This window comes from Equus quagga, chromosome 12 (genome assembly GCF_021613505.1).
Source record: "Equus quagga isolate Etosha38 chromosome 12, UCLA_HA_Equagga_1.0, whole genome shotgun sequence".
NCBI classification, from domain to species: Eukaryota; Metazoa; Chordata; class Mammalia; order Perissodactyla; family Equidae; genus Equus; species Equus quagga.
This window is the reverse complement of record NC_060278.1, coordinates 35,439,367-35,462,072: the sequence shown is the minus strand read 5'-3', so window position 1 is coordinate 35,462,072 and position 22,706 is coordinate 35,439,367. Positions and strand designations below refer to the sequence as shown.

Genomic DNA, 22,706 nt, shown 5'->3' with positions numbered 1-22,706 from the left:
CGGGATGCCATTGCCTTGTAGTGGGGTCACTAAGAGAGAAGACTTCTCTCTACCATTTGTGTTGTAGGAAACAATTGACAAGAGGCTTGCTTGTAAAATTGTGTTTTACCCATGAAATTTAAACTTAGGACCTTTCTGTTCATATAAATAAGTCCCCAAATAAGGTGAAAAATAAAGTATGAAAATACTATATACACACATATATATATAAGCACACACATGCATGGTTTACATGTGTGTATATATTTTATATATTTATATCCATGTATGTGTGTGTGTGTGTGCATGGAAATAGAGAAAGGAGAGGCGGAACATCTTCTCATAGCATGTTCTCAAATCTTGAATTATATTTGGTATCAAAAACACACCTAAGTTTGAGTTTATACAGACAGAATACAGTCTTTTCTAAGACAACATCTGCTTTATGGAGCTATAGATGTGCATATCTGTGCATATGAGACTGATTTCAATTGCTGTGGAAACAATTATAACATAAGCGGAGTCGGTTTGATAGATGTGCTGTAGTAATACACTAACCCAACATATATATACTTTTTTTTCTTACAGTATGCCATGGAACCTAATTACCTGCATATTTGGCCTAGAAATACCTTTATGATGATTGCACTTCCTAACACGGTAGTATAGAATTTCGTATCAACTGTAATTTTGCATCTATAATTAATGTTTTTTCTTACTTACTTTTGTACTTAGTATGTGTATACCTAATGTCATTGTTTAGTCTAGTTCGTGATTGTAACTTTAGAACTTTGGGATTAGTGAGGAATAGCCTGAAGGAATGCCAAGGCTTTCCCGTGGGGAGATTTAACATACAGGAACGACTGTTGGAAGTTTATGGGGGTGGTGCCTGACTGTCATCTCCCCCCAGACAGTGTAGGAGGAAATGGTCTCCAAATAAAGCCAAAGAGATTGAGGATCTATAGTAGGCGGCACTTCCAGTCTTTGAGGTCTAAGGGACATTGACACATACATCACCACAAAACAGCACGGCTGTTCTTTCGTGAGACCCTAGAGACTCTTTTGCTGTATAAATACAGCTATCTATTTTGCCAGTTGGTCTTTTTCTTTCTCTTGCTAGCAGTCCTGAGGTCCAATGCCTCTAAATACCATCTTAAAAGGAACAATAGAGAATAAAAGAGAGGAGAAATTCAATCCAACCAACCTATTAGAAATCTGAGGAGTGTAGTGTGGCTGAAGCTGACGGTGTACCAGGGAGTGCCCAGGGAGTGCCCCTGGGACTTGGCAGAACTTTTCTTTGGGAGAGAGGGAAGAAAGTGAGGGTGCCTTTCCTGCCTGCTTGGACCTTCCTCCCAGAGGCCCCTTGGTCTCACAGAAGGAACACTGCAAGCCCGGGCTCCATCTTAGTGCCGCCATGCCTGACCCCCACTCTCTCACACTGTCCTTCTTCCTCCCATAGAACAAATCTTTCACGTGCACTTTATTCATGCCCTTTGAAGAGTTCGAAAAGCTCCTAACTAGTAGTGATGTGCTGGATTTCTTCCAGAAGTACTTTCCGGATTCCATCCCTCTAATTGGAGAGTAAGTTTCAAGATGTGCGCTTGTGCCTTTTGCTTCACTGGTTTGAGCTATTCAAAATTCAAATAAAGGGTATGCACCTTATTTCAGTTTCCGGTAAACGTGACAGATCTTGCAGTGACCTGCAGAGGAAGCCTATATTAGCAAAAGTCTAAGCAGATGTGCTGTGACCAGGAACTGTGGAAATCCCCAGGCCATGGCCAGTTTCCCTAGGAAGACAAGTCACCCATGTCTCCAGGCCTATAGGTATTCAGTGCAGGCTCTCGGGCCCCTCGGGGCTTGGTGTGCCACAGAGCCTGGCTCTGCTTCCTCCTGCTGGTGGATACACAAACCCCTGGCACAGCACATACAGCCGGCAGCCTCAAGTCTCAGGTCCGCCACTTCCTAGCTGTGTCAGCTTTCCTACCGCTCAGATTGCTCATAGTAAAATGGCAATAAATAATAGCTCCTGCCCCAAAGGGTTGTTGTGAGGACTAAAGGGGATTGTGCCTATAAATCATTCAGCACAGGGTCTGGCACATGTAAAGTTCCCCCAGACTGATAGCTAATTGTATTAGGTGTCTGGTTTATGACCCACGGCTCCTCTGGCCATGTCAGCACCACCCTCCGTATGGGGCTTGTCCTGTGGTCTCATTCAGTGCCTCTGCTCCCACTGTCCTTTCCTTCTGGAATCCACTTCACTTTCTACCTCCAACAACGTCTTTACAGAGGCAGCACAATGCTGCAGAAAAAAGAAAATTTTACTGTTGCTTCTGCCCCTTACTTCCTTAAGTCTCAGATTTTTCATCTTTAAAATGGGCATCAGGATACCTCCCTTTTAGGGCAGTTGTGAAAACTAAATGAGCTCATTATGTAAAAGGGAGGGCCCACTGCCAGCCCATTGCCGTTCTTTGAAAAATTGTCGGTTCTCATCCTTTCCTGCAGACTAATTCCATTGTCTGCACTGATCTCTCCCTCCGCCACCTGGAAGGGAAATCTCTGCACACCAAAATGTAGCCCTTACATACTTTAAAAACTTGTTCTGTGGCTATTTCTTGCCTCTCCAGGAAGATTTAATATCCTTGAGTGTAGATACTGTTTCTCTACTTATAGTTTCCGTAAAACCTCCATAGATGCCTGACAAACACTAGCTTGAACACGATTATCCATTTCCAAATACATAGAAATTCACATTCATTTTAATTGTGATTTGTTGTGGTGTAATCAAAGGCACAATAGCACCTCGATTTTTCCATGAAAACCCAAAACACACCAATGTATTTGAAAGTTGCATGACCCATGCCCGTGATAATGGAATTTTCATGACATATAGCACAGATGTAGTTCAAGTTATTCAAAGGTAGGCAAACTTGTTCTTTTTTGGATGTGATTAGCATTGTTGTAAACCAAGAAGGTATTTAGAACATGGACTTGGAGGGCTGGAAGATCTTCAGTTTCTCCCTTTCCTGTTTTCTTCCTGGCATTCTGGTGTGTTTTTCAATAAGATTCTATGGTAATAAAGTCAGCAAATCTGAAAGAATTGTGCAGTATTTAATACCCAATTTAATGTCTTCCCATTCTGATTATTTTCTTCTGAAGGCGAGCCCTGACACAAGATTTCTTTCTGCTGCCCGCCCAGCCCATGATATCTGTCAAGTGCTCTTCTTTCCACTTTAAATCACACTGTGTGCTGCTGGGAGATGCGGCCCACGCCATCGTGCCCTTCTTCGGGCAAGGAATGAATGCGGTAAGTTCTTGTTCAGCTAAGGCCCTGAACTTCTTCTGGGTCAGTCTCAACTAAAAAGTCTTAAATAAAAAACATGTCTAAAACTATCCCCACATAATCTCTGAGAAAACGATCAATTTAACAATCATACCAACTGTTGAACTAAATGGATCGCTAACTATGGTCAAGTCTTAGATTACTTGATCTAGTAATTTAATGTAGAAAAAAGTAGAAAGCATAAGATAGTATTCTGTTCAGTTAGAAAATGTAACGATAGCTTGAAATTTGAAAACTAGGCTATCGGCAATTCCAGACAATTTTTTAAATAGATTTTTTCTAGAGTTTATGCATGAGTGTATATATTAGTATCAAAGAAAGAAAAAGATCCCAAATTATCTGTTTTTTTCCTCCGTTTTTCTTTCACAGAGGAAAGGAAAACACAATTGACAGGGCTAACTTAATCTATGAAAACAGATTAGACATCGAATCCTACCGCTTTCATGGAAATTTTACCGTGTTAGTTAGAAAAATACTTCAGAAAAGAAATAGTGTTCAAACATTAAACATTAATTTCAAGGGGTCCTAAAATAATTGTCTAGACAGGCAATTATTTCATGTGCATTTGTTTGCTAACTGATAGCTTTATGGTCATTAGTCACCTGTTGTTTTGGTGATTGGGATATATTCCAAGTATAAATAGCGTGTGAATCTGATCAATTACATTTTCTACAAAGCAGTGGTAAACATTTTGTTTTGTGAAAACATAAGGACACATCAGTTTTAGCATGGCCGGGGAGTGCCTGGCCTCTGACGTGGGAAGGCCCAGGTTTAAACCCTGGTACAGGATTTGTTAAAATATTTTCTCGCACAACTAATTTAACTCGTCTTTACTTCCTTACCTACAAAACTTGGATTTTAACAGTGCTTACCTCATAGAGATTCTCGGGGACTAAATGAATTCATTAAATAAGGATTTAAAAGTGCTATTATCTCAGCCCTATATGGTATCTCTCCTCTCTAAATTTCTCTAGTATGAACAGTCATATATAATTGACAAATAAATTTATTTTTTTCAGGTGTAATCTCTATAATTGATGTGAAAAATATCTTACCTTTTAACTTTTATGTATTTTTATACTGTCTTTAAAATTATAGTTTGAATTCCTAAAGAGCAGGAAAACTCGTGCTGATTTCCTTCTCCCCGACTGCATTTAGAATAGTACCCTACTCATTGTATGGACTTCTTCATATTGGAAATTTGCTTTAATTTTGGCTTATAGGAACTAAATTAATATGAGAGTTCTATCCAGTCATTAGATAGCTCTAAAGGTGAATCTTAAAGACCGGAACAGTTTAAATATAATTCCAAAATATAATTCCAAAATAATTCTACTATGTTGTTCATAGGAGAACAACATAATTATCCTGGCTTCTTGAAGAAGCAATGGAACGCATCAAAATTACAACGGTCATTTAAAATTTTGATCAAAATCCAAATCATTATAATCAATACATATGGAAATTGGGCAGAGACAAAATCATCCGGGACACAGTCTTTTATAATCGTAATTCAATGCCCAGTGTGACTACTTGGTTGGTGTGTGCTTTGAGGTAAATATCCTATAAATTATACTCACCAATGGAAGATCTGCTCAAAGTTGCTGAGATTTTATTATTTGCAGTTTCTTTCTTTCCCCCTTTTTTTACACTGCAGGGCTTCGAAGACTGCTTGGTATTTGATGAGTTAATGGATAAATTCAATAACGACCTTAGTAAGTACAATTTCTCAAATGAACGGGGACCAGCTGCTGATTAATCGTACGCCTATGTCTGATCCTGGGCGACCACAAACCCATGATGCTTGTTTCCTGCCCAGGATTATAAATTTCTCTCTGAACAGCCCGTGCCACTGTTGTTGCCCGTATCAGACAAGGAGAGCTCAGAGAGGGAAACCTGGTTTCTTTCAAGGTTTGTACACAGAGGTCTACGCAGTGACCCACACAAAGATGAAAGTCCCAAGGACCACAGTTTGGCCAAGACATGTTTGTTTCTCTCCCTTTCAAGCTAGGCAGCACCCTGCCTGCACCCCATCCGGCAGGCCCTCAGAAACACCTTTAGGAGCGCCAGTGCTTTTTTGCTCTTTGCCTTATCAAAAGTTGCATCCTTCTTATCAAAAGATGCTTCCATTTTTCGCCTTTTGATTAAAATTGATTCTGCCAATATATTAATTTTATAAATATTGAAGTTTGAAATATCTATGTGTAATTCTAAAATTAAATGCAATTAAGTGTACTCAATTTTCATCTGTAAAAGAAATGGCAAACAATGGCCTGAGAACCAGGTCACCGTGACTGCTCCCCGAGGCTGCCTCTGAGGTTAAACCTACTTCCGGGAAAGGAGAGACTCAGAACTGGCTTTAAACCTACACCCAGACTCCAGTCCCGACTCACCAACTTATTAGTTGTGTGACCTTGAGCAAGTCACTTCCTCTTTTTAAAGTCTCAGGTTTTGGGTTTTTTTCCATTTATAAAGTGGGTGATAAATAATACCAACTTCAGAAGGCTGTGCAGATTAAATACAGTGACTCGTGTGGACCTTTTTTTAAAAAGCCTGGTGCAAAGTTCACAGTGAACATTTGCTATGGTGTTAGAGGAAGTCACTGGACACCGTGGTGCCTGGATCTGCAGAGGTCACAGGGTCCAGGGCAAGTTTCTTCCAGTTGTCTTCCTTTCCTTCCCTGTCATCTCACTCAGATGCTCAGATCCAGAGGCGTTTTGCTTTCTCCCTTCTTGGCCCTCTGTGATTGGCCTGCATGTGATAACGGTGATGGAGGCTGATGGAGGGTTCATTATCAGAACATTCTGTCATACTAGTTTTGGTTACTAGAGAGCAAAGATAAAACAATAATAATTATGACGTAAATAACTACCATCACTGATCATTTCATGTGTTGGGTATCATACTATTTTTTCATGTATTTTTTCACTTGCTCCTCATCAAAAATATGGGGCATAGCTACTATTTTTGTCCCTATTTTACAACTGAGGAAATTTAAGCTTAGCAATGGTTCAATAACCTGCCCAGGGTCACGTAGTCAGGAAGTGGTGAAGTTGAGACTTGTAGCCAGGTTCTCTGACTTGAGAGATGGCAGCATAATGACTACAGTTGCTTGGCCATGTGAAAGTGATATTAGTCATTAATTTATCAAATATTTATTCAGTATTTACTATATACCAGGTTAGGATTTCAAACATGAGTAAAACATGGGGCGTGCCTCTGGGAACTCACAAAATAACGGGGGGAGCTGATGTTTAAGCTAATAAGATGTCTTAGGTGCAATGAAACAAATGTGCATGCGCTGGGGAAGGGGGATAAAAAGGAGACTCGCAAATTATAAGCAGGACCGGGGGTCATTTACAGTGATTTATAGGAACTGCTTTCCATTTGGAAATAAGGAAAATATTGATTTACTAATCAACAAATGCATATAATATTAACTTGATCATAAGTTTTATTTAATCATAACAGGAAATGCCTATGCGTTATTGCTCAGTGTTCACAGATTTTTGGTCATCCAGCCTGGTTACCCCTAGTTTTAAAAGGTTAGAGAACATTGGTAGAGAATACACCATTTAATTTGGCCCATGTAGAGTCCAGCACCTTTTTATAAACTGTTCTGGAAATGATGTGTTATTTAACTTGGTTTAAATTTAAATAATACATCCTAGGTATGTGTCTTCCTGAATTCTCAAGATTTAGAATTCCAGATGACCATGCAATTTTGGACCTATCCATGTACAATTACATAGAGGTGAGTGAGGAGTTTGGCTTATTCCCTGAGATCCTTGACTGATATTCTAACAAACGTTCTTTAATTTTTCTTTGCTCCAGCCCCATCTCATGCATGCTGCATAAGTAGGTACAAAAAGAACACCCACATACAGTATTCCTTACACGTGGGTAGACTGTGACTATGTGGACGGTGACAATGGTGCACACACATCATCTCTATCCACATTTCAGGGACATTTAGGAGGAAACAAAGATGACACAATGTCTGGTTTCAATGTCTGATAATTCACAGGTTCAAACCTTAGATATTTAGTACAGCGGGTAATATGCTATTTTAATGAAAATATAACTTTGATATTTGTTGACATATTTGGAAATCTAAGAAACGTTAATGACCTTTCCATTCTTAACATTATAAGCTGCAAACTTAGAGCACCATTGACTATCTTTGGGGCCTTAAACACTGAAAAAAATATGTAATGCCAAAGAAATTGATGGTCAGAAGATTAATGCTCAGAAGAAAAACACAATTCCATTTTGAGCCAGTCACATGAAAAGCTCACGGTAAATGGTTAAGGTTACAGTTTTTAAATACTCAAATTAAAAAATTTACAAGATAAACTTTTTAAGTTCTTTTTTAATTGCGTAACAGGGGTTTATAATGTTATATAAACATCAGGTGTACATCGTTATATATTTCGATTTCTGTGTAGATGACATCATGTTCACCAGCCAAAGACTAATTACAATCCATCACCACGTATGTGTCTAATCACCCCTTTTGCTCTCCTCCCTCCCCACGTTTCCTCTGGTAACCACTAATCCAATCTCTCTTTCTACGTGTTTGTTTGTCATTGTTTTTATCTTCTACTTATCAGTGAAATCATACAGTATTTGACTTTCTTCCTCTGACTTATTTCACTTAGCATAATGCCCTCAAGTTCCAGCTATGTTGTCACAAATGGTCAGATTTAATAATTTCTTATGGCTGAGTAGTATTCCATTGTATACATATACCACATCTTCTTTATCCATTCATCCCTTGATGAGCACCTAGGTTGCTTCCAAGTCTTGGCTATTGTGAATAATGTGCATATATCTTTACGCATTCACGTTTTCATGTTCTTTGGATACATACCCAGCAGCAGAACAGCTGGATCATATGGTAGATCTATTCTTAATTTTCTGAGGATACTCCATACTGTTTCCCATAGTGGCTCCATCAGCTTGCACTCCCACCAGCAGTGTACGAGGGTTCCCTCCTCTCCACATCCTCTCCAACACTTGTTGTTTCCCGTCTTGTTAATTATAGCCATTCTGACAAGAGTGAGGTGATATCTCATTGCAGATGTGATTTGCATTTCCCTGAAGTTAGTGATGTTGAACATCTTTTCATTTGCCTGTTGGTCATCTGTGTATCTTCTTTGGAAAAATATCTGTTCAGATCTTTTGCCCATTTTTTAATTGGGTTGTTAGTTTTATTGTTGTTGAGATGTATGAGTGCTTTATATATTTTGGATATTAACCCCTTATCAGATATATGGTTTACAAATATCTTCTCCCAGTTGTTAGGCTGTCTTTTCATTTTGTTAATGGTTTCCTTTGCTGTGAAGAAGATTTTCAGTTTGATGTAGTCCCATTTGTTTATTTTTTCTATTGTCTCCCTTGCCTGGTCAGACATGCTACTCGAAAATATGCTGTTAAGACCAATGTTGAAGAGCATGCTGCCTATGTTTTCTTCTAGAAGTTTAATGGTTCCAGGTCTTACATTCAAGTCTTTAATCCATTTTGAATTAATCTTTGTGTATGGTGTAATATAATGGTCTAGTTTCATTCTTTTGCATGTGGCTGTCCAGCTTTGCCAACACCATTTATCGAAGAGACTTTCTTTTCTCCATTGTATGTTCTTGGCTCCCTTGTGGAAAATGAGCTGTCCATAAATGTGTGGGTTTATTTCTGGGCTCTCGATTCTGTTCCATTGATTTGTGTGTCTGTTTTTGTGCCAGTACCATGCCATTTTGGTTACTATAGCTTTGTAGTATATTTTGAAATCAGGGAGTGTCATACCTCCAGCTTTGTTCTTTTTTCTCAGGAATCCTTTGGCTATTTGAGGTCTTTTGTTGTTCCATATAAACTTTAGGATTCTTTGTTCTATTTCTGTGAAAAAATGTTGTTGGAACTTTGATAGGGATTGCATTGAATCTATAGATTGCTTTTGGAAGTATGGACACTCTAACTATGTTAATTCTTCCAATCAAAGAGCATGGAATATCTTTCCATTTCTTCGTATCTTCTTCAATTTCTTTCAATGATGTTTTATAGTTTTCAGTGTACAGATCGTTCACTTCTTTGGTTACGTTTATTCCTAGGTATTTTATTCTTTTTGTTGCAATTGTAAATGGGATTGTATTCTTAATTTCTCTTTCTGCTACTTCGTTGTTAGTGTATAGAAAAACAACGGATTTTTGTATCCTGCAACTTTACCATATTCATTTATTATTCCTAAAATTTTTTAGTGGCTTCTTTAGGGCTTTTTATGTATAAAATCATGTCATCTGCAAATAGTGACAGTTTCACTTCTTCTTTTTCAATTTGGATCCCTTTTATTTTGTTTTCTTGCCTGATTTCTCTGGCTAAGACTTCCAATACTATGTTAAATAAGAGTGGTGAAAGTGGGCATCTTTGTCTGGTTCCTGTTCTTAGGGGGATATCTTTCAGTTTTTCTCCATTGAGAATGATATTAGCTGTGGGTTTGTCATATATGGCCTTTATTATGTTAAGGTACTTTCCTTTCATATCCACTTTATTGAGAGTTTTTATCATAAATGGATGCTGTATCTTGTCAAATGCATTCCCTGCATCTATTGAGATGATCATGTGATTTTTAGTCTTCATTTTGTTGATGTGGTGTATCATGTTTATTTATTTGCCAATGTTTAACCATCCCTGCATCCCTGGAATAAATCCTACTTGATCATGGTGTATGATCTTTTAAATGTATTGTTGTATTCAATTTGCCAGTATTTTGTTGAGGATTTTTGCATCGATGTTCATCAGTGATATTGGCCTAATTGCCTTTTTTTGTGTTGTCCTTCTCTGGTTTGGTATCAGGGTAATGTTGGCTTTGTAGAATGAGTTAGGAAGCTTCCCATCCTTTTCAATTTTTTGGAAGAGTTTGAAAAGGATAGGTATTAAGCCTTCTTTGAATGTTTGGTAGAATTCACCAGGGAAGCTGTCTGGTCCTGGACTTTTATTTTTTGGGAGGGTTTTGATTACTGTGATCTCCTTACTGGTGATTGGTCTATTCAAATTCTCTATTTCTTCTTGATTCAGTTTTGGAATGTTGTATGATTCTAAGAATTTATCCCTTCTAGATTATCCAATTTGTTGGCATATAGCTTTTCGTAGTTTTCTCTTATAATCTTTTGTATTTTGGAAGTGCCCGTTGTAATTTCTCTTCTTTCATCTCTGATTTTATTTATTTGAGCCTTTTCTGTTTTTTTCTTGGTGAGTCTAGCTAAAAGTTTGTCAATTTTATTTATCTTTCAAAGAACCAGCTCTTGGTTTCATTGATTTTTTTCTATTGTTTTTTCAGTCTCTATTTCATTTATTTCTGCTCCAATTTTTATTATTTCCTTCCTTCCACTGATTTTGGGCTTTGTTTGTTCTTTTTCCAGTTCCTTTAGGTGCACTGTTAGATTGTTTATTTGGGATTTTTCTTGTTTGTTGAGGTAGGCCTGAATTGCTACAAACATCCCTCTTAGAACCATTTTTGCTGTATCCCATAGATTTTGCATGTCCTACTTTCATTTTCATTTGTCTCCGGATATTTTTTTGTTTCTACTTTGATTTCTTCCTTGATGCACTTGTTGTTCAGCAGCATTTTGTTTAATCGACACATATTTGTGGCTTTTCTAATTTTCTTCCTGTAGTTGATTTCTAGTTTCATACTTTTCTGGTCAGAAAAGATGCTTGGTATTATTTCAATCTTCTTAAATTTATTGAGACTTATTTTATGGCCTAATATGTGATCAATCCTGGAGAATGTTCCACGTGCATTTGAAAAGAATGTATATTCTGTGGTTTTTGGATAGAATGTTCTGTATGAATCTACTAAGTCCATCTGTCTGTTCTAATGCATCATTTAAGGCCAATGTTTACTTATTGATCTTCTGTTTGGATGATCTATCCATTGGTGTAAGTGGAGTGTTAAAGGCCTCTACTACTATTGTGTTACTGTTTCCCTTCTGTGTCTGTTAATAATTGCTTTATATATTTAGATGCTCCTATGTTGGGTGCATAGGTATCTACAAGTGTTATATCCTCTTGTTGGATTGTTCCCTTTATCATTATGTAGTGCCCTTCTTTGTCTCTTGTTACAGTTTTTGTTTTAAAGTCTATTTTGTCTGATATAAGTATTGCTATCCCAGCTTTCTTTCCTTTGCCATTTGCATGGAGTATCTTTTTCCATCCCTTCATTTTCAGTTTGTGAGTGCCTTTAGGTCTAAAGTGTGTCTCTTGTATGCAACATATATATAGGTCGTGTTTTTTTTATCCAATTGGCCCCCCTGTGCCTTTTATTGGAGCATGTATTCTGTTGACATTTAAAGTAGCTATTGATAAATATGTACTTATTGCCATATTGTTACTTTTTTCCTGGGTGTTTCAGTAGGTTTCCTCTGTTCCTTTCTTCTTCTCTTGCTCTCTTCCCTTGTGGTTTGATGGCTTTCCTTAATATTATGTTCGTGTTCCTTTCTCTTAATTTTTTGTGTATTTATTATAGGTTTCTGGGTTGTGATTACTGTGAGGTTCATATATAATAATTACATATATAGCAATCTATATTGAGTTTATGGTCTCTTTAGTTTGACCTCTTTCTAAAAGCTCTACTCTTTTACTCCTCACCTCCCACATTTTATGTTTTTGATATCATATCTAACCTCTTATTTTGTGTGTGTCTTTCCATTACCCTCTTATCATTGAAATAGGTAATTTTAGTACTTTTGTCTTTTGACCTTCACAGTATCTTCATAGGTGGTGGATCTGCTACCTTTACTGTATTTTTGCTTTTACCAGTGATTTTATTGCTTTTCTTTCTTTCTTTTTGGTAATTTTCTTATTCCTATTTGTGGTCTTTTTCCCACTTAAAGAAGTCCCTTTAGCATTTCTTGTAAAACTGGTTTCTAGGTGATAAACTCCTTTAATTTTTTCTTATCTAGGAAACTCTCTCCTTCCATTCTGAATGGTAGCCTTGCTGGGTAGAGTATTCTTGGCTATAGGTTTTTTCATTTCAGAACTTTAAATATATCATGCTACTCCTTTAGGTTGTAAGGTTTCTGCTGAGAAGCCAGCTGATAGCCTTATGGGGTTTCCCTAGTGTGTTACTTGTTGCCTTTCTCTTGTAGCTTTTAGGATTCTCTCTTTAATTTTGGGCATTTTAATTACAATGTGTCTTGGTGTGGGCCTCTTTGGGTTTATCTTGTTTGGTGCTCTCTGTGCTTCCTATTCTTGGATGTCTGTTTCCTTGCTTAGGTTAGGAAAGTTTTCAGCTATCATTTCTTCAGATAGAATCTCTTCCCCTTTGTCTCTCTCTTCTCCTTCTGGGACATCTATAATACAGATGTTAGTGTGCTTGATGTTGTCCCAGAGGTCCCTTAGATGGTCCTCATTCTTTTAAATTCTTTTTTCTTTTATCTGTTCAGCTTGGGTGATTTCCTCTAGTCTTTTACCCAGCTCACTGATCCGTTCTTCTGTATCATCTATCTGCTATCAAGTCCCTCTAGTGAATGTTTCATTTCCAGTATTGTATTCTTCATTTCTGATTGGTTCTTTTTTATATTTTCCAATTCTCTGTTGACATTCTCACTGTGTTCATCCATTCATCTCCCAAGATTGGTGAGCATCCTTATGACTTTTTGCTTGAACTCCTTGCCAGCTAGCTTGTTTATTTCTGTTTCATTTAGTTCTTTTTCTAGGGTTTTGTCTTGTTCCCTTGCTTGGAACATATTCTTTTGCCTCCTCATTTTGCCTCTTTCTCTGTGCTTATATCTATGTGATAGGTAGGTGAGCTACATCTCCCAATCTTGGATAGATATCCTTATGTAAAAGATGCCTTATGAGGCCCAGCAGTGTGCTTCCTTCTCATCACCAGTTCCAAACATTCCAGGAGTGACCCCTTTGTGGGCTACATGTGTCCTTCTGTTGTGGCAGGGTTGCTCTTGCTGCAGGTTCCCAGGAAGTCTAGGCTTTCCCTCCCTGGCCAGCTGTTTATAGTGCTCAGCTGCTATGGACCCTTCAGTCAGTTTGTCAGGTTTGGGGAGCCCCTGCACAGTTGGCTGCAAGGTCTAATAGCACATTCCTGTTGAACTTTTTCTGTTAAGTGAGTAGGTCCCCAGTATGGCTGGTTGCTAAGTTCAGGGGCTTAAAATTGCTGTAGGCCTCTGGCCTGCAAGGCTGTTGTCAGTTCTCTCAGGATTTCAGTTGAGTGGGGCTGGCCCCTGGGACAGGCATACCCAATTATTTCAGGCTTTGGAAGGTGAGGCTAATCCCCTATGTGGCTGTTTGAAAAGCACAGGCCTCTGCCACTGATAAGCCCCACAGCTCACAGGTCCACACCCACTGTCACCACAGTCCTGGCCCACGTACACTTCCTGATCCGCTGGAGTGGACCCAGTTGCCCCACTGCAGAGGCCCACACACACTACACCAATGTCCCACACTCTCCACCCACTCCTCACACACACCCTGCCCCACAGAGGGGGACCCACTCACCTGCCTGCAGAGGATCCAGTCACCCAGTCTATGCAGGCCAAAGAGTTGCTCAGTGGCTTTCTGTTTGGTGGGGCCAGTCCCTTGGGGAGGGCTGCCTGCCTTGGCTGAGCTGGATTAAATTGCTGGTCTAGCAGATGGGGCAGACCCTTGGCTAACAGGCCAGGAGAAGACCTCCAATGGCATCTGTCACTGTCTGAGTCAGCACACCTGTACTAGGTCACAATAATGGCTGCCACCAATGTCTCAGTCCCTGGAGAGGTCTCACCTCTCACCAAGATGCACCCAGAGCCTACCAGGTGTGTCTCTGTTCACCAAAGGACTGTGCACCTTTTTTTCTGGTGATTTTAGGTTGCTTTTCAAAATGGGTGAATTTATATGTAGGCCCTCTAAGAGCTGGCTTTTTTCTGCTTATGTCCCATATCTTTTCTGGGTGTATTCCCTGCTGTAGTTAAAACCAAGCAAAGCCAGCTATTATGAGACTTGTCTCAGTTGTGCTGAGTCCGAAGAATGCTTATAGTGGCAACACTCCCGTGCTCAGGTCCCCCACTCCTCCAGGTAAGGCTGGGTACCTTAGGGTAGCTCTTGGCCAGGCAGCTGTGAAGCTCCATGGCTTGCGAAGGTGGCTTTTTTCTCTCCAGACAGGAATTTCTGCCTCTTCCACCTCAGTCAAGACTGTCCTTTATTGTGGGGGTTCTTTTAATCCAGTTTTCAGTTATCTCTTAGGGGCAATTTTTCCAAAAATAGTTGTAACTTGGTGTTTGTGGGTGGAGGTGAGTTCAGAGCCCACCTACACTGCCATCTTGACACCCTCTTCCTACAAGATAAATTTAAAGAAAGGAGTGTAGCTATTTTCCATCTCTCCTGAAAACAGAAAAAATAAAATGGACTTCAACTTGAGCAGATTTTTTCATAGGTGGTGAAGAAAGTTCTATAAGATACTGAAAAGCCTTCATTGATGTACCTTGCCTGTGTCTTTAAAAATAATATAGCTACAACACAATATTTGTCCTGAATATGAAGTAGGTCAAGAAAAACACAGCTTTAAACAGATTCCTCCTTGCGATAAACACAACCAGGAAGCAACAGCAATTAGTCAAATATTTGAGCTCACAGACTGCCTGCAGATCCAGCTAAACAAACCCTCTGCCTGAGCAAAACAGAATTCTCTAACAGGTTTTGTACGGTTATTCTTTCTTTTCAAGGTAATGTCCTATACCATTGACATTTACTGAAAAGGACTGGGAATGACTGCTAAGGAAATAAGAATTTATGTGACTACTTTGTGTCTGGCCTTGTAATGAATGGGAATGAAGAACAATAATAAGTTATAGTAAAGAAATAAAGGTACTTTGTTCAAGGTATTCTATAAGACTCTTACCTTTTTGCAGATGCGAGCACATGTCAACTCAAGGTGGTTCATCTTCCAAAAGAATATTGAGAGATTTCTTCATGCCATTATGCCATCAACGTTTATTCCTCTCTATACCATGGTAAGACATAGATGTAAGACTTTTCTTCACTTTAATCTTATGTTTAGTCACTAAAGAACACTTTTCAAATTTCCTTACAGGTCACCTTTTCCAGAATAAGATACCATGAGGCTGTGCTGCGCTGGCATTGGCAAAAAAAGGTTGGAACAGATTACACTTTTATTTTTAATCTGATGTCTTGAAGCTTATATTGTTATGGTCAGGTTTACCTCAGGCAAACACAGACATGATGGGATTGACACCAAATGTTTGCCTGCAAATAAAAAATGCCTTGGGTGGGTAGAAGGCAGAGTGCCTGACAAACAAAATTACAAATAAGAGGCAGAGGGAGAGAGAGCGAGCTTTTGAAGGGAAGAAATTGAAAAAAGAAACTGATGGTAGTATTTCTAAACTATTTATTTTAGCAATGTGACTTTTTACTTTTATTTAATGATGACTTTTGCCCCACGCAATACTCTTACGGGTTTAGTTTGTAAAACTAGACAGAATTCAATCACTTTTAAAACACAATGTAATGCCATGCTACAGTTATTTTGGGCAGCTGATCCAGAGATGACAGTAAGTGGACATTGAGATTCCTGATTTTCGACTTTGGAGTTTTTACGACTTCATTCATTCAACAAATAGTTTTATTTAGTGTGCAGACACTGAGCTGGACATGGTGATGAATAAGAAGCAGTCCCTGACCTTCACACAGCTCAGAGACTAGTGGGGGAGATGGACAATTGCAGTGGAGAGGCACACACTGCCCTGGAGAGAATGGGGGCGGGCCAGGACAGGGGAGGCTGAAGAAACCGCTCCCATGTCCAGACTGGGAATGGCGAGTATTCTGATGGAGCTGGAAGGCAGCAGGTCCATGTGAGAACGGCCACAGGTGGAGCTGGAATGGTAAGCAGGGCCTTAAAGATGTTTAATATTCCCTTGAGGGAAACAGGGAGCCTGAGGGAGGCTAATAGCCTCAGGCGCAGAGTTTGGAAAGATTACTTTGCTGTGTGGACAATGGATTGGAAGGAATCTAGACTTATTCAAAGATGAATAAAATAGGGTCCCTGACCTCAAGTAGCTAAAAGCCTGGCAGGGGAAACAGACAGTGACAGGCAGTTCGAGTGCAGGCAGTAAGTTCAGTGACAGAAAGAGGCCACGATGATACAGGAGGGCACTAATCCAGGCTAGAATGAGCCTCACCTCATGTTGTTGATATACTGCAGGTGGTGAAGATGCCATGTTTAAAGTCTTTGGGTGTGTCACAGAGATCACCAGGCCCATCACTCTTCTCATGGGGACTTTGCACAGGGTTGCAGCAGAGACTGAACTGTCTGTGGCTTTAGCACCAGACTCTTCTAAGACAGAGTTCATGGCTCTTTTTTCTAAACTGTGGCGGGGGGGGGGGGGGGGGGGGGGGGGTTGTTTGTTGGTTTTTTACGGCTGTACAAAGGCTGACTGCTAAGAATTCCTTACATAGAACACAGATTCAGCTGTTTCTGGGAAGAGAGAGAGGAGGGAAGCGCCAACACTGCAGTACATGACCTAATGGTCATGCAATTACATTGCTGTTTCAGGTCAAAGAAGAAAGAGGAACTTGCTTACAACGTCTTTGAAGAATGAAGTCTGTTTCAAGACTTCAATCTCTGGACAAATAAAACGAGAGTTCTTGCTGTCTTTGCAGGTGATAAACAAAGGACTCTTTTTCTTCGGAACACTGATAGCCATCAGCAGTACCTACCTACTTACGCGCTGCATGTCACCGAGAACCCTGGACTACTTGAGAAGACCATGGGACTGGGTCACTTACTTCCAGAATACAGGATGAAGTCAATAGCAGGTGATATAAAGGTTTTGAAGTAGCAAATACTTGATTTCTCTGTAATCAAAACTAAGGATCAAAACCATGTTTCCATCACCATATTTAATTCACTAATGGAAGATATTTGTCAGCTTATAATTAAATTCAGTGTAGAATTTCTCTGTGTGTTCATTGCAATTATTGGGAAAAAAACCCACCCACCACTTTAAGTTGCAACACGCAACTTCCCCACATCACTATGCTGAAGCCCGGTCATTCTAAATATAGTAACAGTGTAATGACTAAGATGTCTTTCACTTCTCAAAAAGTAAGGCCCCAGAAGCCTCGAAGAAGACACTGATCACAATTTGTCTTTAAAGGAAACAATAGAGGTCATGAAAGGATTGACTCAACACCCTGGACTAAAAATTACAATTTGCCTAATATGTAAACCACACTTTCATCACCTGGATGGAACTGACCTAAGCACAGGGCTCAGATTCACCTGATAAAACTAGAAATGTAAATGAGGAATTCGGGTGCTCTAGAGAGTACAAAATGAATGGATTTTATTTCCCAGTCTTCAAATGCCAGTATTACCTTCTGAAGATTGAAAACAGGCTATTAATGCCATACTAAGTGAAGGATAGGGAGGGTTTTAGTGATAAATTAAATATCTACTTAAACAAGAGAGTGGAGAGGAAACAAGGGGAGACAGTCTTTGCAGAACTATGAAGTCATATTTCATTCCATTTCAGACTCTCAGAAGCAATTTACCGACTTATGCTTGAGCTACAGGCTGTGGCAGAGCCAGCAATAAACTTGAGTTTTAAAAGTTCATGCAGTGAAAATGTTTTCTTTCACTCTTCCTTCTTCAATGGGCCGACTAAATCATGTAGAAGTCTTTCAAACATGATTAATTATGAAGACCAGTAGGACAGTCACCTAAGAAATAAAAATTAGGCAATAAAATGAAATGATTCAGTGTTTCTTTTCCATACTGTCAAAGAAATCCTTGAGCTCTGATAATCCATGTTTAGTCTAAACAACGACTCATGGAAAAATGGCCTCTTCACTAACACTGACCATTAATCACCCAATGAACTGACTGAAGAGCAAAGAAGATTAAATATCACATTTTATGACTACAGTTCTACATGTTACTTTCCTCTCCCTTCAAATGTAGGTTTGTTTGGTTTTTTGCTTGGAACTCCTTTTCTAAATGCAGAACGCTTGGCTAAATTGTGGGAAATTATTCAAAGGAGAGGGGAACCCTGCCATGGTCCTGTTTAAAATGAAATATATGCCTATCTGTCACCAACACCATCTTCTCCGTGTACATCCTCTACTAATGCATGATTACCTATACACCACGATTTTACCTTGAAATTCACCATCCTATTTTCTTTGCTGTGATACTTTCAGTAGTGTCTTCTAGAGCTTGCTCAGCAGCACATTCATCCGAAATTCCTCTTTATCCTACTACACAGACAGCAACAGTCTTTTGTTTCAGGTAAAGTTAGGAGATTTTCTTTTTCATCCTAGAATTGTCTCTTTCATAAATTTGATTGGCCAAACATTTGACGTGACACTAAATAGGACCCAACACTACGGGAAATTCAAGATTTTCTAGCTATTTCACACCTGTGTGCGAGACAAAGTTATTTCTACAGCTAAATATTTGAGACAAATGTATTATGTGCCTTGGGAAATATGGTCATTTAAAAACTATATTTGAAATGAAAATTTCCAACATGTTAGAAATTGATGGTGCCAGACATCCATCTTGTGCCACAACTGGTTTGTCATTATGTAAAGCACCCATTGAATTAAAAGAATTTGTCTTGCTCGATTGCTACTGGAAGCCAGAGAGCACACGGGCAGTTCGGATTTCCTGCTGGGCCACCAAAGTTCTGTTGATATTACATAGCTGGGGATTGACTCCCAAATAGTCCTTGTAATGGAAATCTAAAAGCGGTGTCCGACATAAGGCCCCGTCTTTCATTATTACTAGCCATTCCTATAAAGGACGAACTTGTATTACTTCAACCTTTGACCCATTGATTTTGTCACTGTCGTGGACTGATAGCGATTCATCACTGGTGATGATAAAAATGATGGAAGAAGAGTTGAAAGTCACTTTTTTCTTTGGCCTGTCCCCGTCTTTCTGTGACATCACAATGGGTCTGATCTGCATTTCACTGCCAACTGGTGGTTGGTCTTTAGCAGGCCGCTGGCATCTCAGCAGTCGGAAACAGAGGAGCTGCGAAAGGGATCTTCGAAACTGGGCAGAGAGAGAATAAAGTTGAATATTAAGTAGAAGTTTGGCCCTTAATCTGGATTAACATTCAAGAAAATTAGTTGAATTTAATTGGGGTTTTTAAAAAAATTTGTCAGCTTATGTCGGTGTGGGTTAAGGTAGTAATGCTCAGATCTAGCTAAGCAACCCTGGAGTTTCTTTCATGTCTTTTATTTATTATAATTCTTCTTAACCAGACCACATAGGAATATTTCAATACTTCATAATCTCCATAGATTCAAGTTGTGTGCACCTTTTAGGAGGGCAGCTAGATCTATTTCTCTGAGGGATATTCACAAATATTCAGTGAGCTCCTACTGGTGACAGCCACTGTGCTACAATCTGGGAATATTGTGGGCAGCAAAGACAGACAGGCCCTTCCTGGCATAGTTTACAGCCTAGTGAACTCACTTATGTTCCCTTAATTAGGTGAAGAATTTTTTTTTTTTTCCCATCAAGATTATGAATCAATTGGAGAAAAAAGACTACAGCAGAGAGTGCTAGTGTTCACCAGCACCCATGACTCATCTCTGTGTCCCGGGTACAACACTGAACCATATTTCTCTGCCCCCTTTCAGGGGCTCCTCTGTGCTCTTCTCCTTCTACTAGAACCTTGGAGGTCAAGGTCTGAAGATGGTAACATCACAGCATGGAAGAAACCTAGATTCCTACGTGACTGCATGGAGCAGATCCCATCTCCACCAAATACCCTGGACCGTGGACTCTGATCTGAATGAGGAATAAACTCTTTCTTGTTAATCCATTGAAATGTTAGGGTTTTTTGTTACAATAGTTAGTCTATCATAACCAATAAAACATAAATACAAAGTTACTTAATTTAATTTTTATTCCCTCTGTTTAGAGCGAAATAAAATGGTAATACATGGGCTTTCCCAGATCAGGAAATGTCAATGAAAAATATAATAAATAGCTACGTTGATTTCTGTCTTCTTTGAACTCCATTTATATACGAGTTAGCATTTAGTTTATACTCACATTTAAAAATATTTGTGTGAGACTTCATTTATTCACCAAACTATTGTTTCGTATGTCAAGTGCTAAAGATTCATTATTCTAAGGATTAAATACAGTATGTATGTCAACAAATGTTTTCTCCTATAAATGGTAAACTCATTGAGGGTAAGGACCATTGTTTTACTTGTTTGTTTATTATGTCTTTTAGACTACATTAGAAATGCAGAATCTTGGGCACCCAGACCATGCTGAATCAGAAATCCACACTTTTTTTAACAAGATCTACAGTTGCGATGTATGCACATTAAAGTTTTAAAAACACTGGTTTATAGCCCATTGGCCCAGAGAAAGGACACAGAAAATAACTGTTAGTTATTATATTTAAAATGTACTTATTTGCCTGTTGAGGTGGCAATCCTTAAAATATGGAGATCTTATACTCCTTCAGAAAATTAAAGCTAGAATCCACCATCTCACTGGAAAAATTCACATGTGCATATTCTCAAGAAGTTTTATAGGAGCTGGCCTCGTGGTGCAGCGGTGAAGTTCGCAAGTCCCACTTCAACAGCCCAGGGTTCACAGGTTCTGATCCAGGGGTGCAGACCTACGCACTGCTTGGCAAGCCATGCTGTGGCAGGCATTCCACACATAAAGTAGAGGAAGATGGGCACGGATGTTAGCTGAGGGCCAATCTTCCTCAGCAAAAAGAGGAGGATTGGCAGCAGATGTTAGCTCAAGGCTAATCTTCCTCAACCAATAATGATAATAATAATAAAGATTTATAAACAATTTCAGGAGTTCCAATGGCTCTCCTGAGGCCAATTCAAGTAATTCTCAGAATCTAAGGATTCCAAGTTAAACATCTCTGGGTTCAAGGAAATAGACAAATGGGAGTCAACATGAAAGGGAGAGAAAGGCCATCAGTGAAAGGAAATTGAAGGCATATAAGAGTAAGCTCATGGAGAAGGTAAACCAACAACATTCAGGAGAAAGGAAAGGCATAAGAAGAAAGAGGAGATTTAGCACTGAACATTGGGAGGTTAAAAAGTGCCCTCTTCTTCCAAACGCTTCAGCAGTCAGAGTGGTTATTTTGCCTGTAACTAATATGACTTACTTTAAAATTCCAATATCATAATGAACCATTATTCATAACTTTTAAATTCTCTGATCTTTAAACTTTGTAAATTAGAGGCTCTGCTTCAAATCAGACATAATGAGGGCTCTTGTAGGCATGAGTGACAACCATCAAGTCAAAACCTTCCTACTACAGAAACAGATAATAAGCTTCCCAGCAGATCTAGAGGAAGTTTCTTGAGCCAAGTTAATTTTAGCTACACATTGGCCGTGGCGTGTGAATAACACCCCAACCAATGACTAACAGAACCCATAACCGCAAGTGAGGATTTTTGAGCATGGACTCTTGAGAGTCAAGCAAACCAGGTTCAAATTCAGGAACCAAAAACTCCTGTATCAGACGATTTATTTAACCTCTGAACCTGTTTCAAAATCCATAAATAAAATAAGGAATAATATTAGTGCCTATTTCATGATGTTTTGTAAAGATAAAGGTGTAACCTGCAAAGTACAGTGAAGAATTTTACATGAATTATTAACTTTGATTGTGGCTGTTAGTATTACTAGATGTAAAATGTTTTCTGATGAATTAAATATTAATTTTAATAGAATTATACCTAACAAGTGTAAATTTCCATTGGCAAATCTTAGAATTGTTATTATTTTCTTTTGGAATATCCTATATTTCTTCCTGAACCCTTTACTTTCCTGTAAAATTCTTGATTTAGGTTTTTATCATTGAAGCTGCTCTGAATAATCTGTATAAAAGTATTATATTTTCAAACAATCCTACCCACATGGTGAAAACAATTAGTTAATTACAAAGCTTACCTTTCTGATCGTGAAGATATAAATAATCGGATTATATATAGTGCTTGATTTAGCAAAGAGATATGAAACAATAGATACTGTTGGAGTGACCAGGTGTCCATAACCATTAGCCACCAAGAAACAGATCACAATGTAAGGCATCCAAAAGATCAGGAAGGTGAATATCATAAAAAAGCACATTTTGGCTAGTTTCTTTTCATATCTTAAAATCTTCATCACTTGAATTGTCTGAAGATCTTCAACACAACGAAGCTACAGAAAAGACAATGAAAGGAAAGGGTTGAAAATGAAAGAGCCACTGTCTTTGTTGTTTTTCTGATAGATATTCAGACAACATTAACAGAAGCCCAACCTTAACAGAAAGAGAACTGAATAGGACCTTGGGGGCCTGACTTCTGATGCAGGCCCTACAGCCGGGCCCAGACCTTA

General features: G+C 38.9%; 2 protein-coding genes across 4 annotated transcripts in view; one reads left to right on the top strand and one right to left on the bottom strand.

Moving 5' to 3' along the window:
- KMO (kynurenine 3-monooxygenase) overlaps nucleotides 1-20,402 on the top strand; it is a 53,785-nt gene extending 33,383 nt beyond the window's left edge. The window contains exons 8-16 of one of the 3 annotated variants that reach the window (XM_046678307.1): nucleotides 568-639; nucleotides 1,439-1,560; nucleotides 3,136-3,283; nucleotides 4,977-5,034; nucleotides 6,991-7,073; nucleotides 15,214-15,315; nucleotides 15,396-15,455; nucleotides 16,982-17,137; nucleotides 19,976-20,402. In XM_046678307.1, the coding sequence (XP_046534263.1) occupies nucleotides 568-639; nucleotides 1,439-1,560; nucleotides 3,136-3,283; nucleotides 4,977-5,034; nucleotides 6,991-7,073; nucleotides 15,214-15,315; nucleotides 15,396-15,455; nucleotides 16,982-17,125 (789 nt within the window). In that variant the 3' untranslated portion in view covers nucleotides 17,126-17,137; nucleotides 19,976-20,402. Of the gene's footprint in view, nucleotides 1-567; nucleotides 640-1,438; nucleotides 1,561-3,135; nucleotides 3,284-4,976; nucleotides 5,035-6,990; nucleotides 7,074-15,213; nucleotides 15,316-15,395; nucleotides 15,456-16,981; nucleotides 17,277-17,856; nucleotides 17,989-19,975 lie in introns of those variants that run through there. The other 2 variants (XM_046678309.1, XM_046678306.1) reach the window with 2 other exon arrangements.
- Nucleotides 17,915-22,706, bottom strand: part of OPN3 (opsin 3) — a 42,001-nt gene continuing 37,209 nt past the window's right edge. Inside the window, exons 3-5 of the mRNA XM_046678310.1 lie at nucleotides 22,278-22,529; nucleotides 18,481-19,382; nucleotides 17,915-18,043 (exon numbers count right to left, since the gene is read on the bottom strand). Coding sequence (XP_046534266.1) covers nucleotides 19,119-19,382; nucleotides 22,278-22,529 — 516 coding nt within the window. The 3' untranslated portion in view covers nucleotides 17,915-18,043; nucleotides 18,481-19,118. The remainder of the gene's footprint in view (nucleotides 18,044-18,480; nucleotides 19,383-22,277; nucleotides 22,530-22,706) is intronic.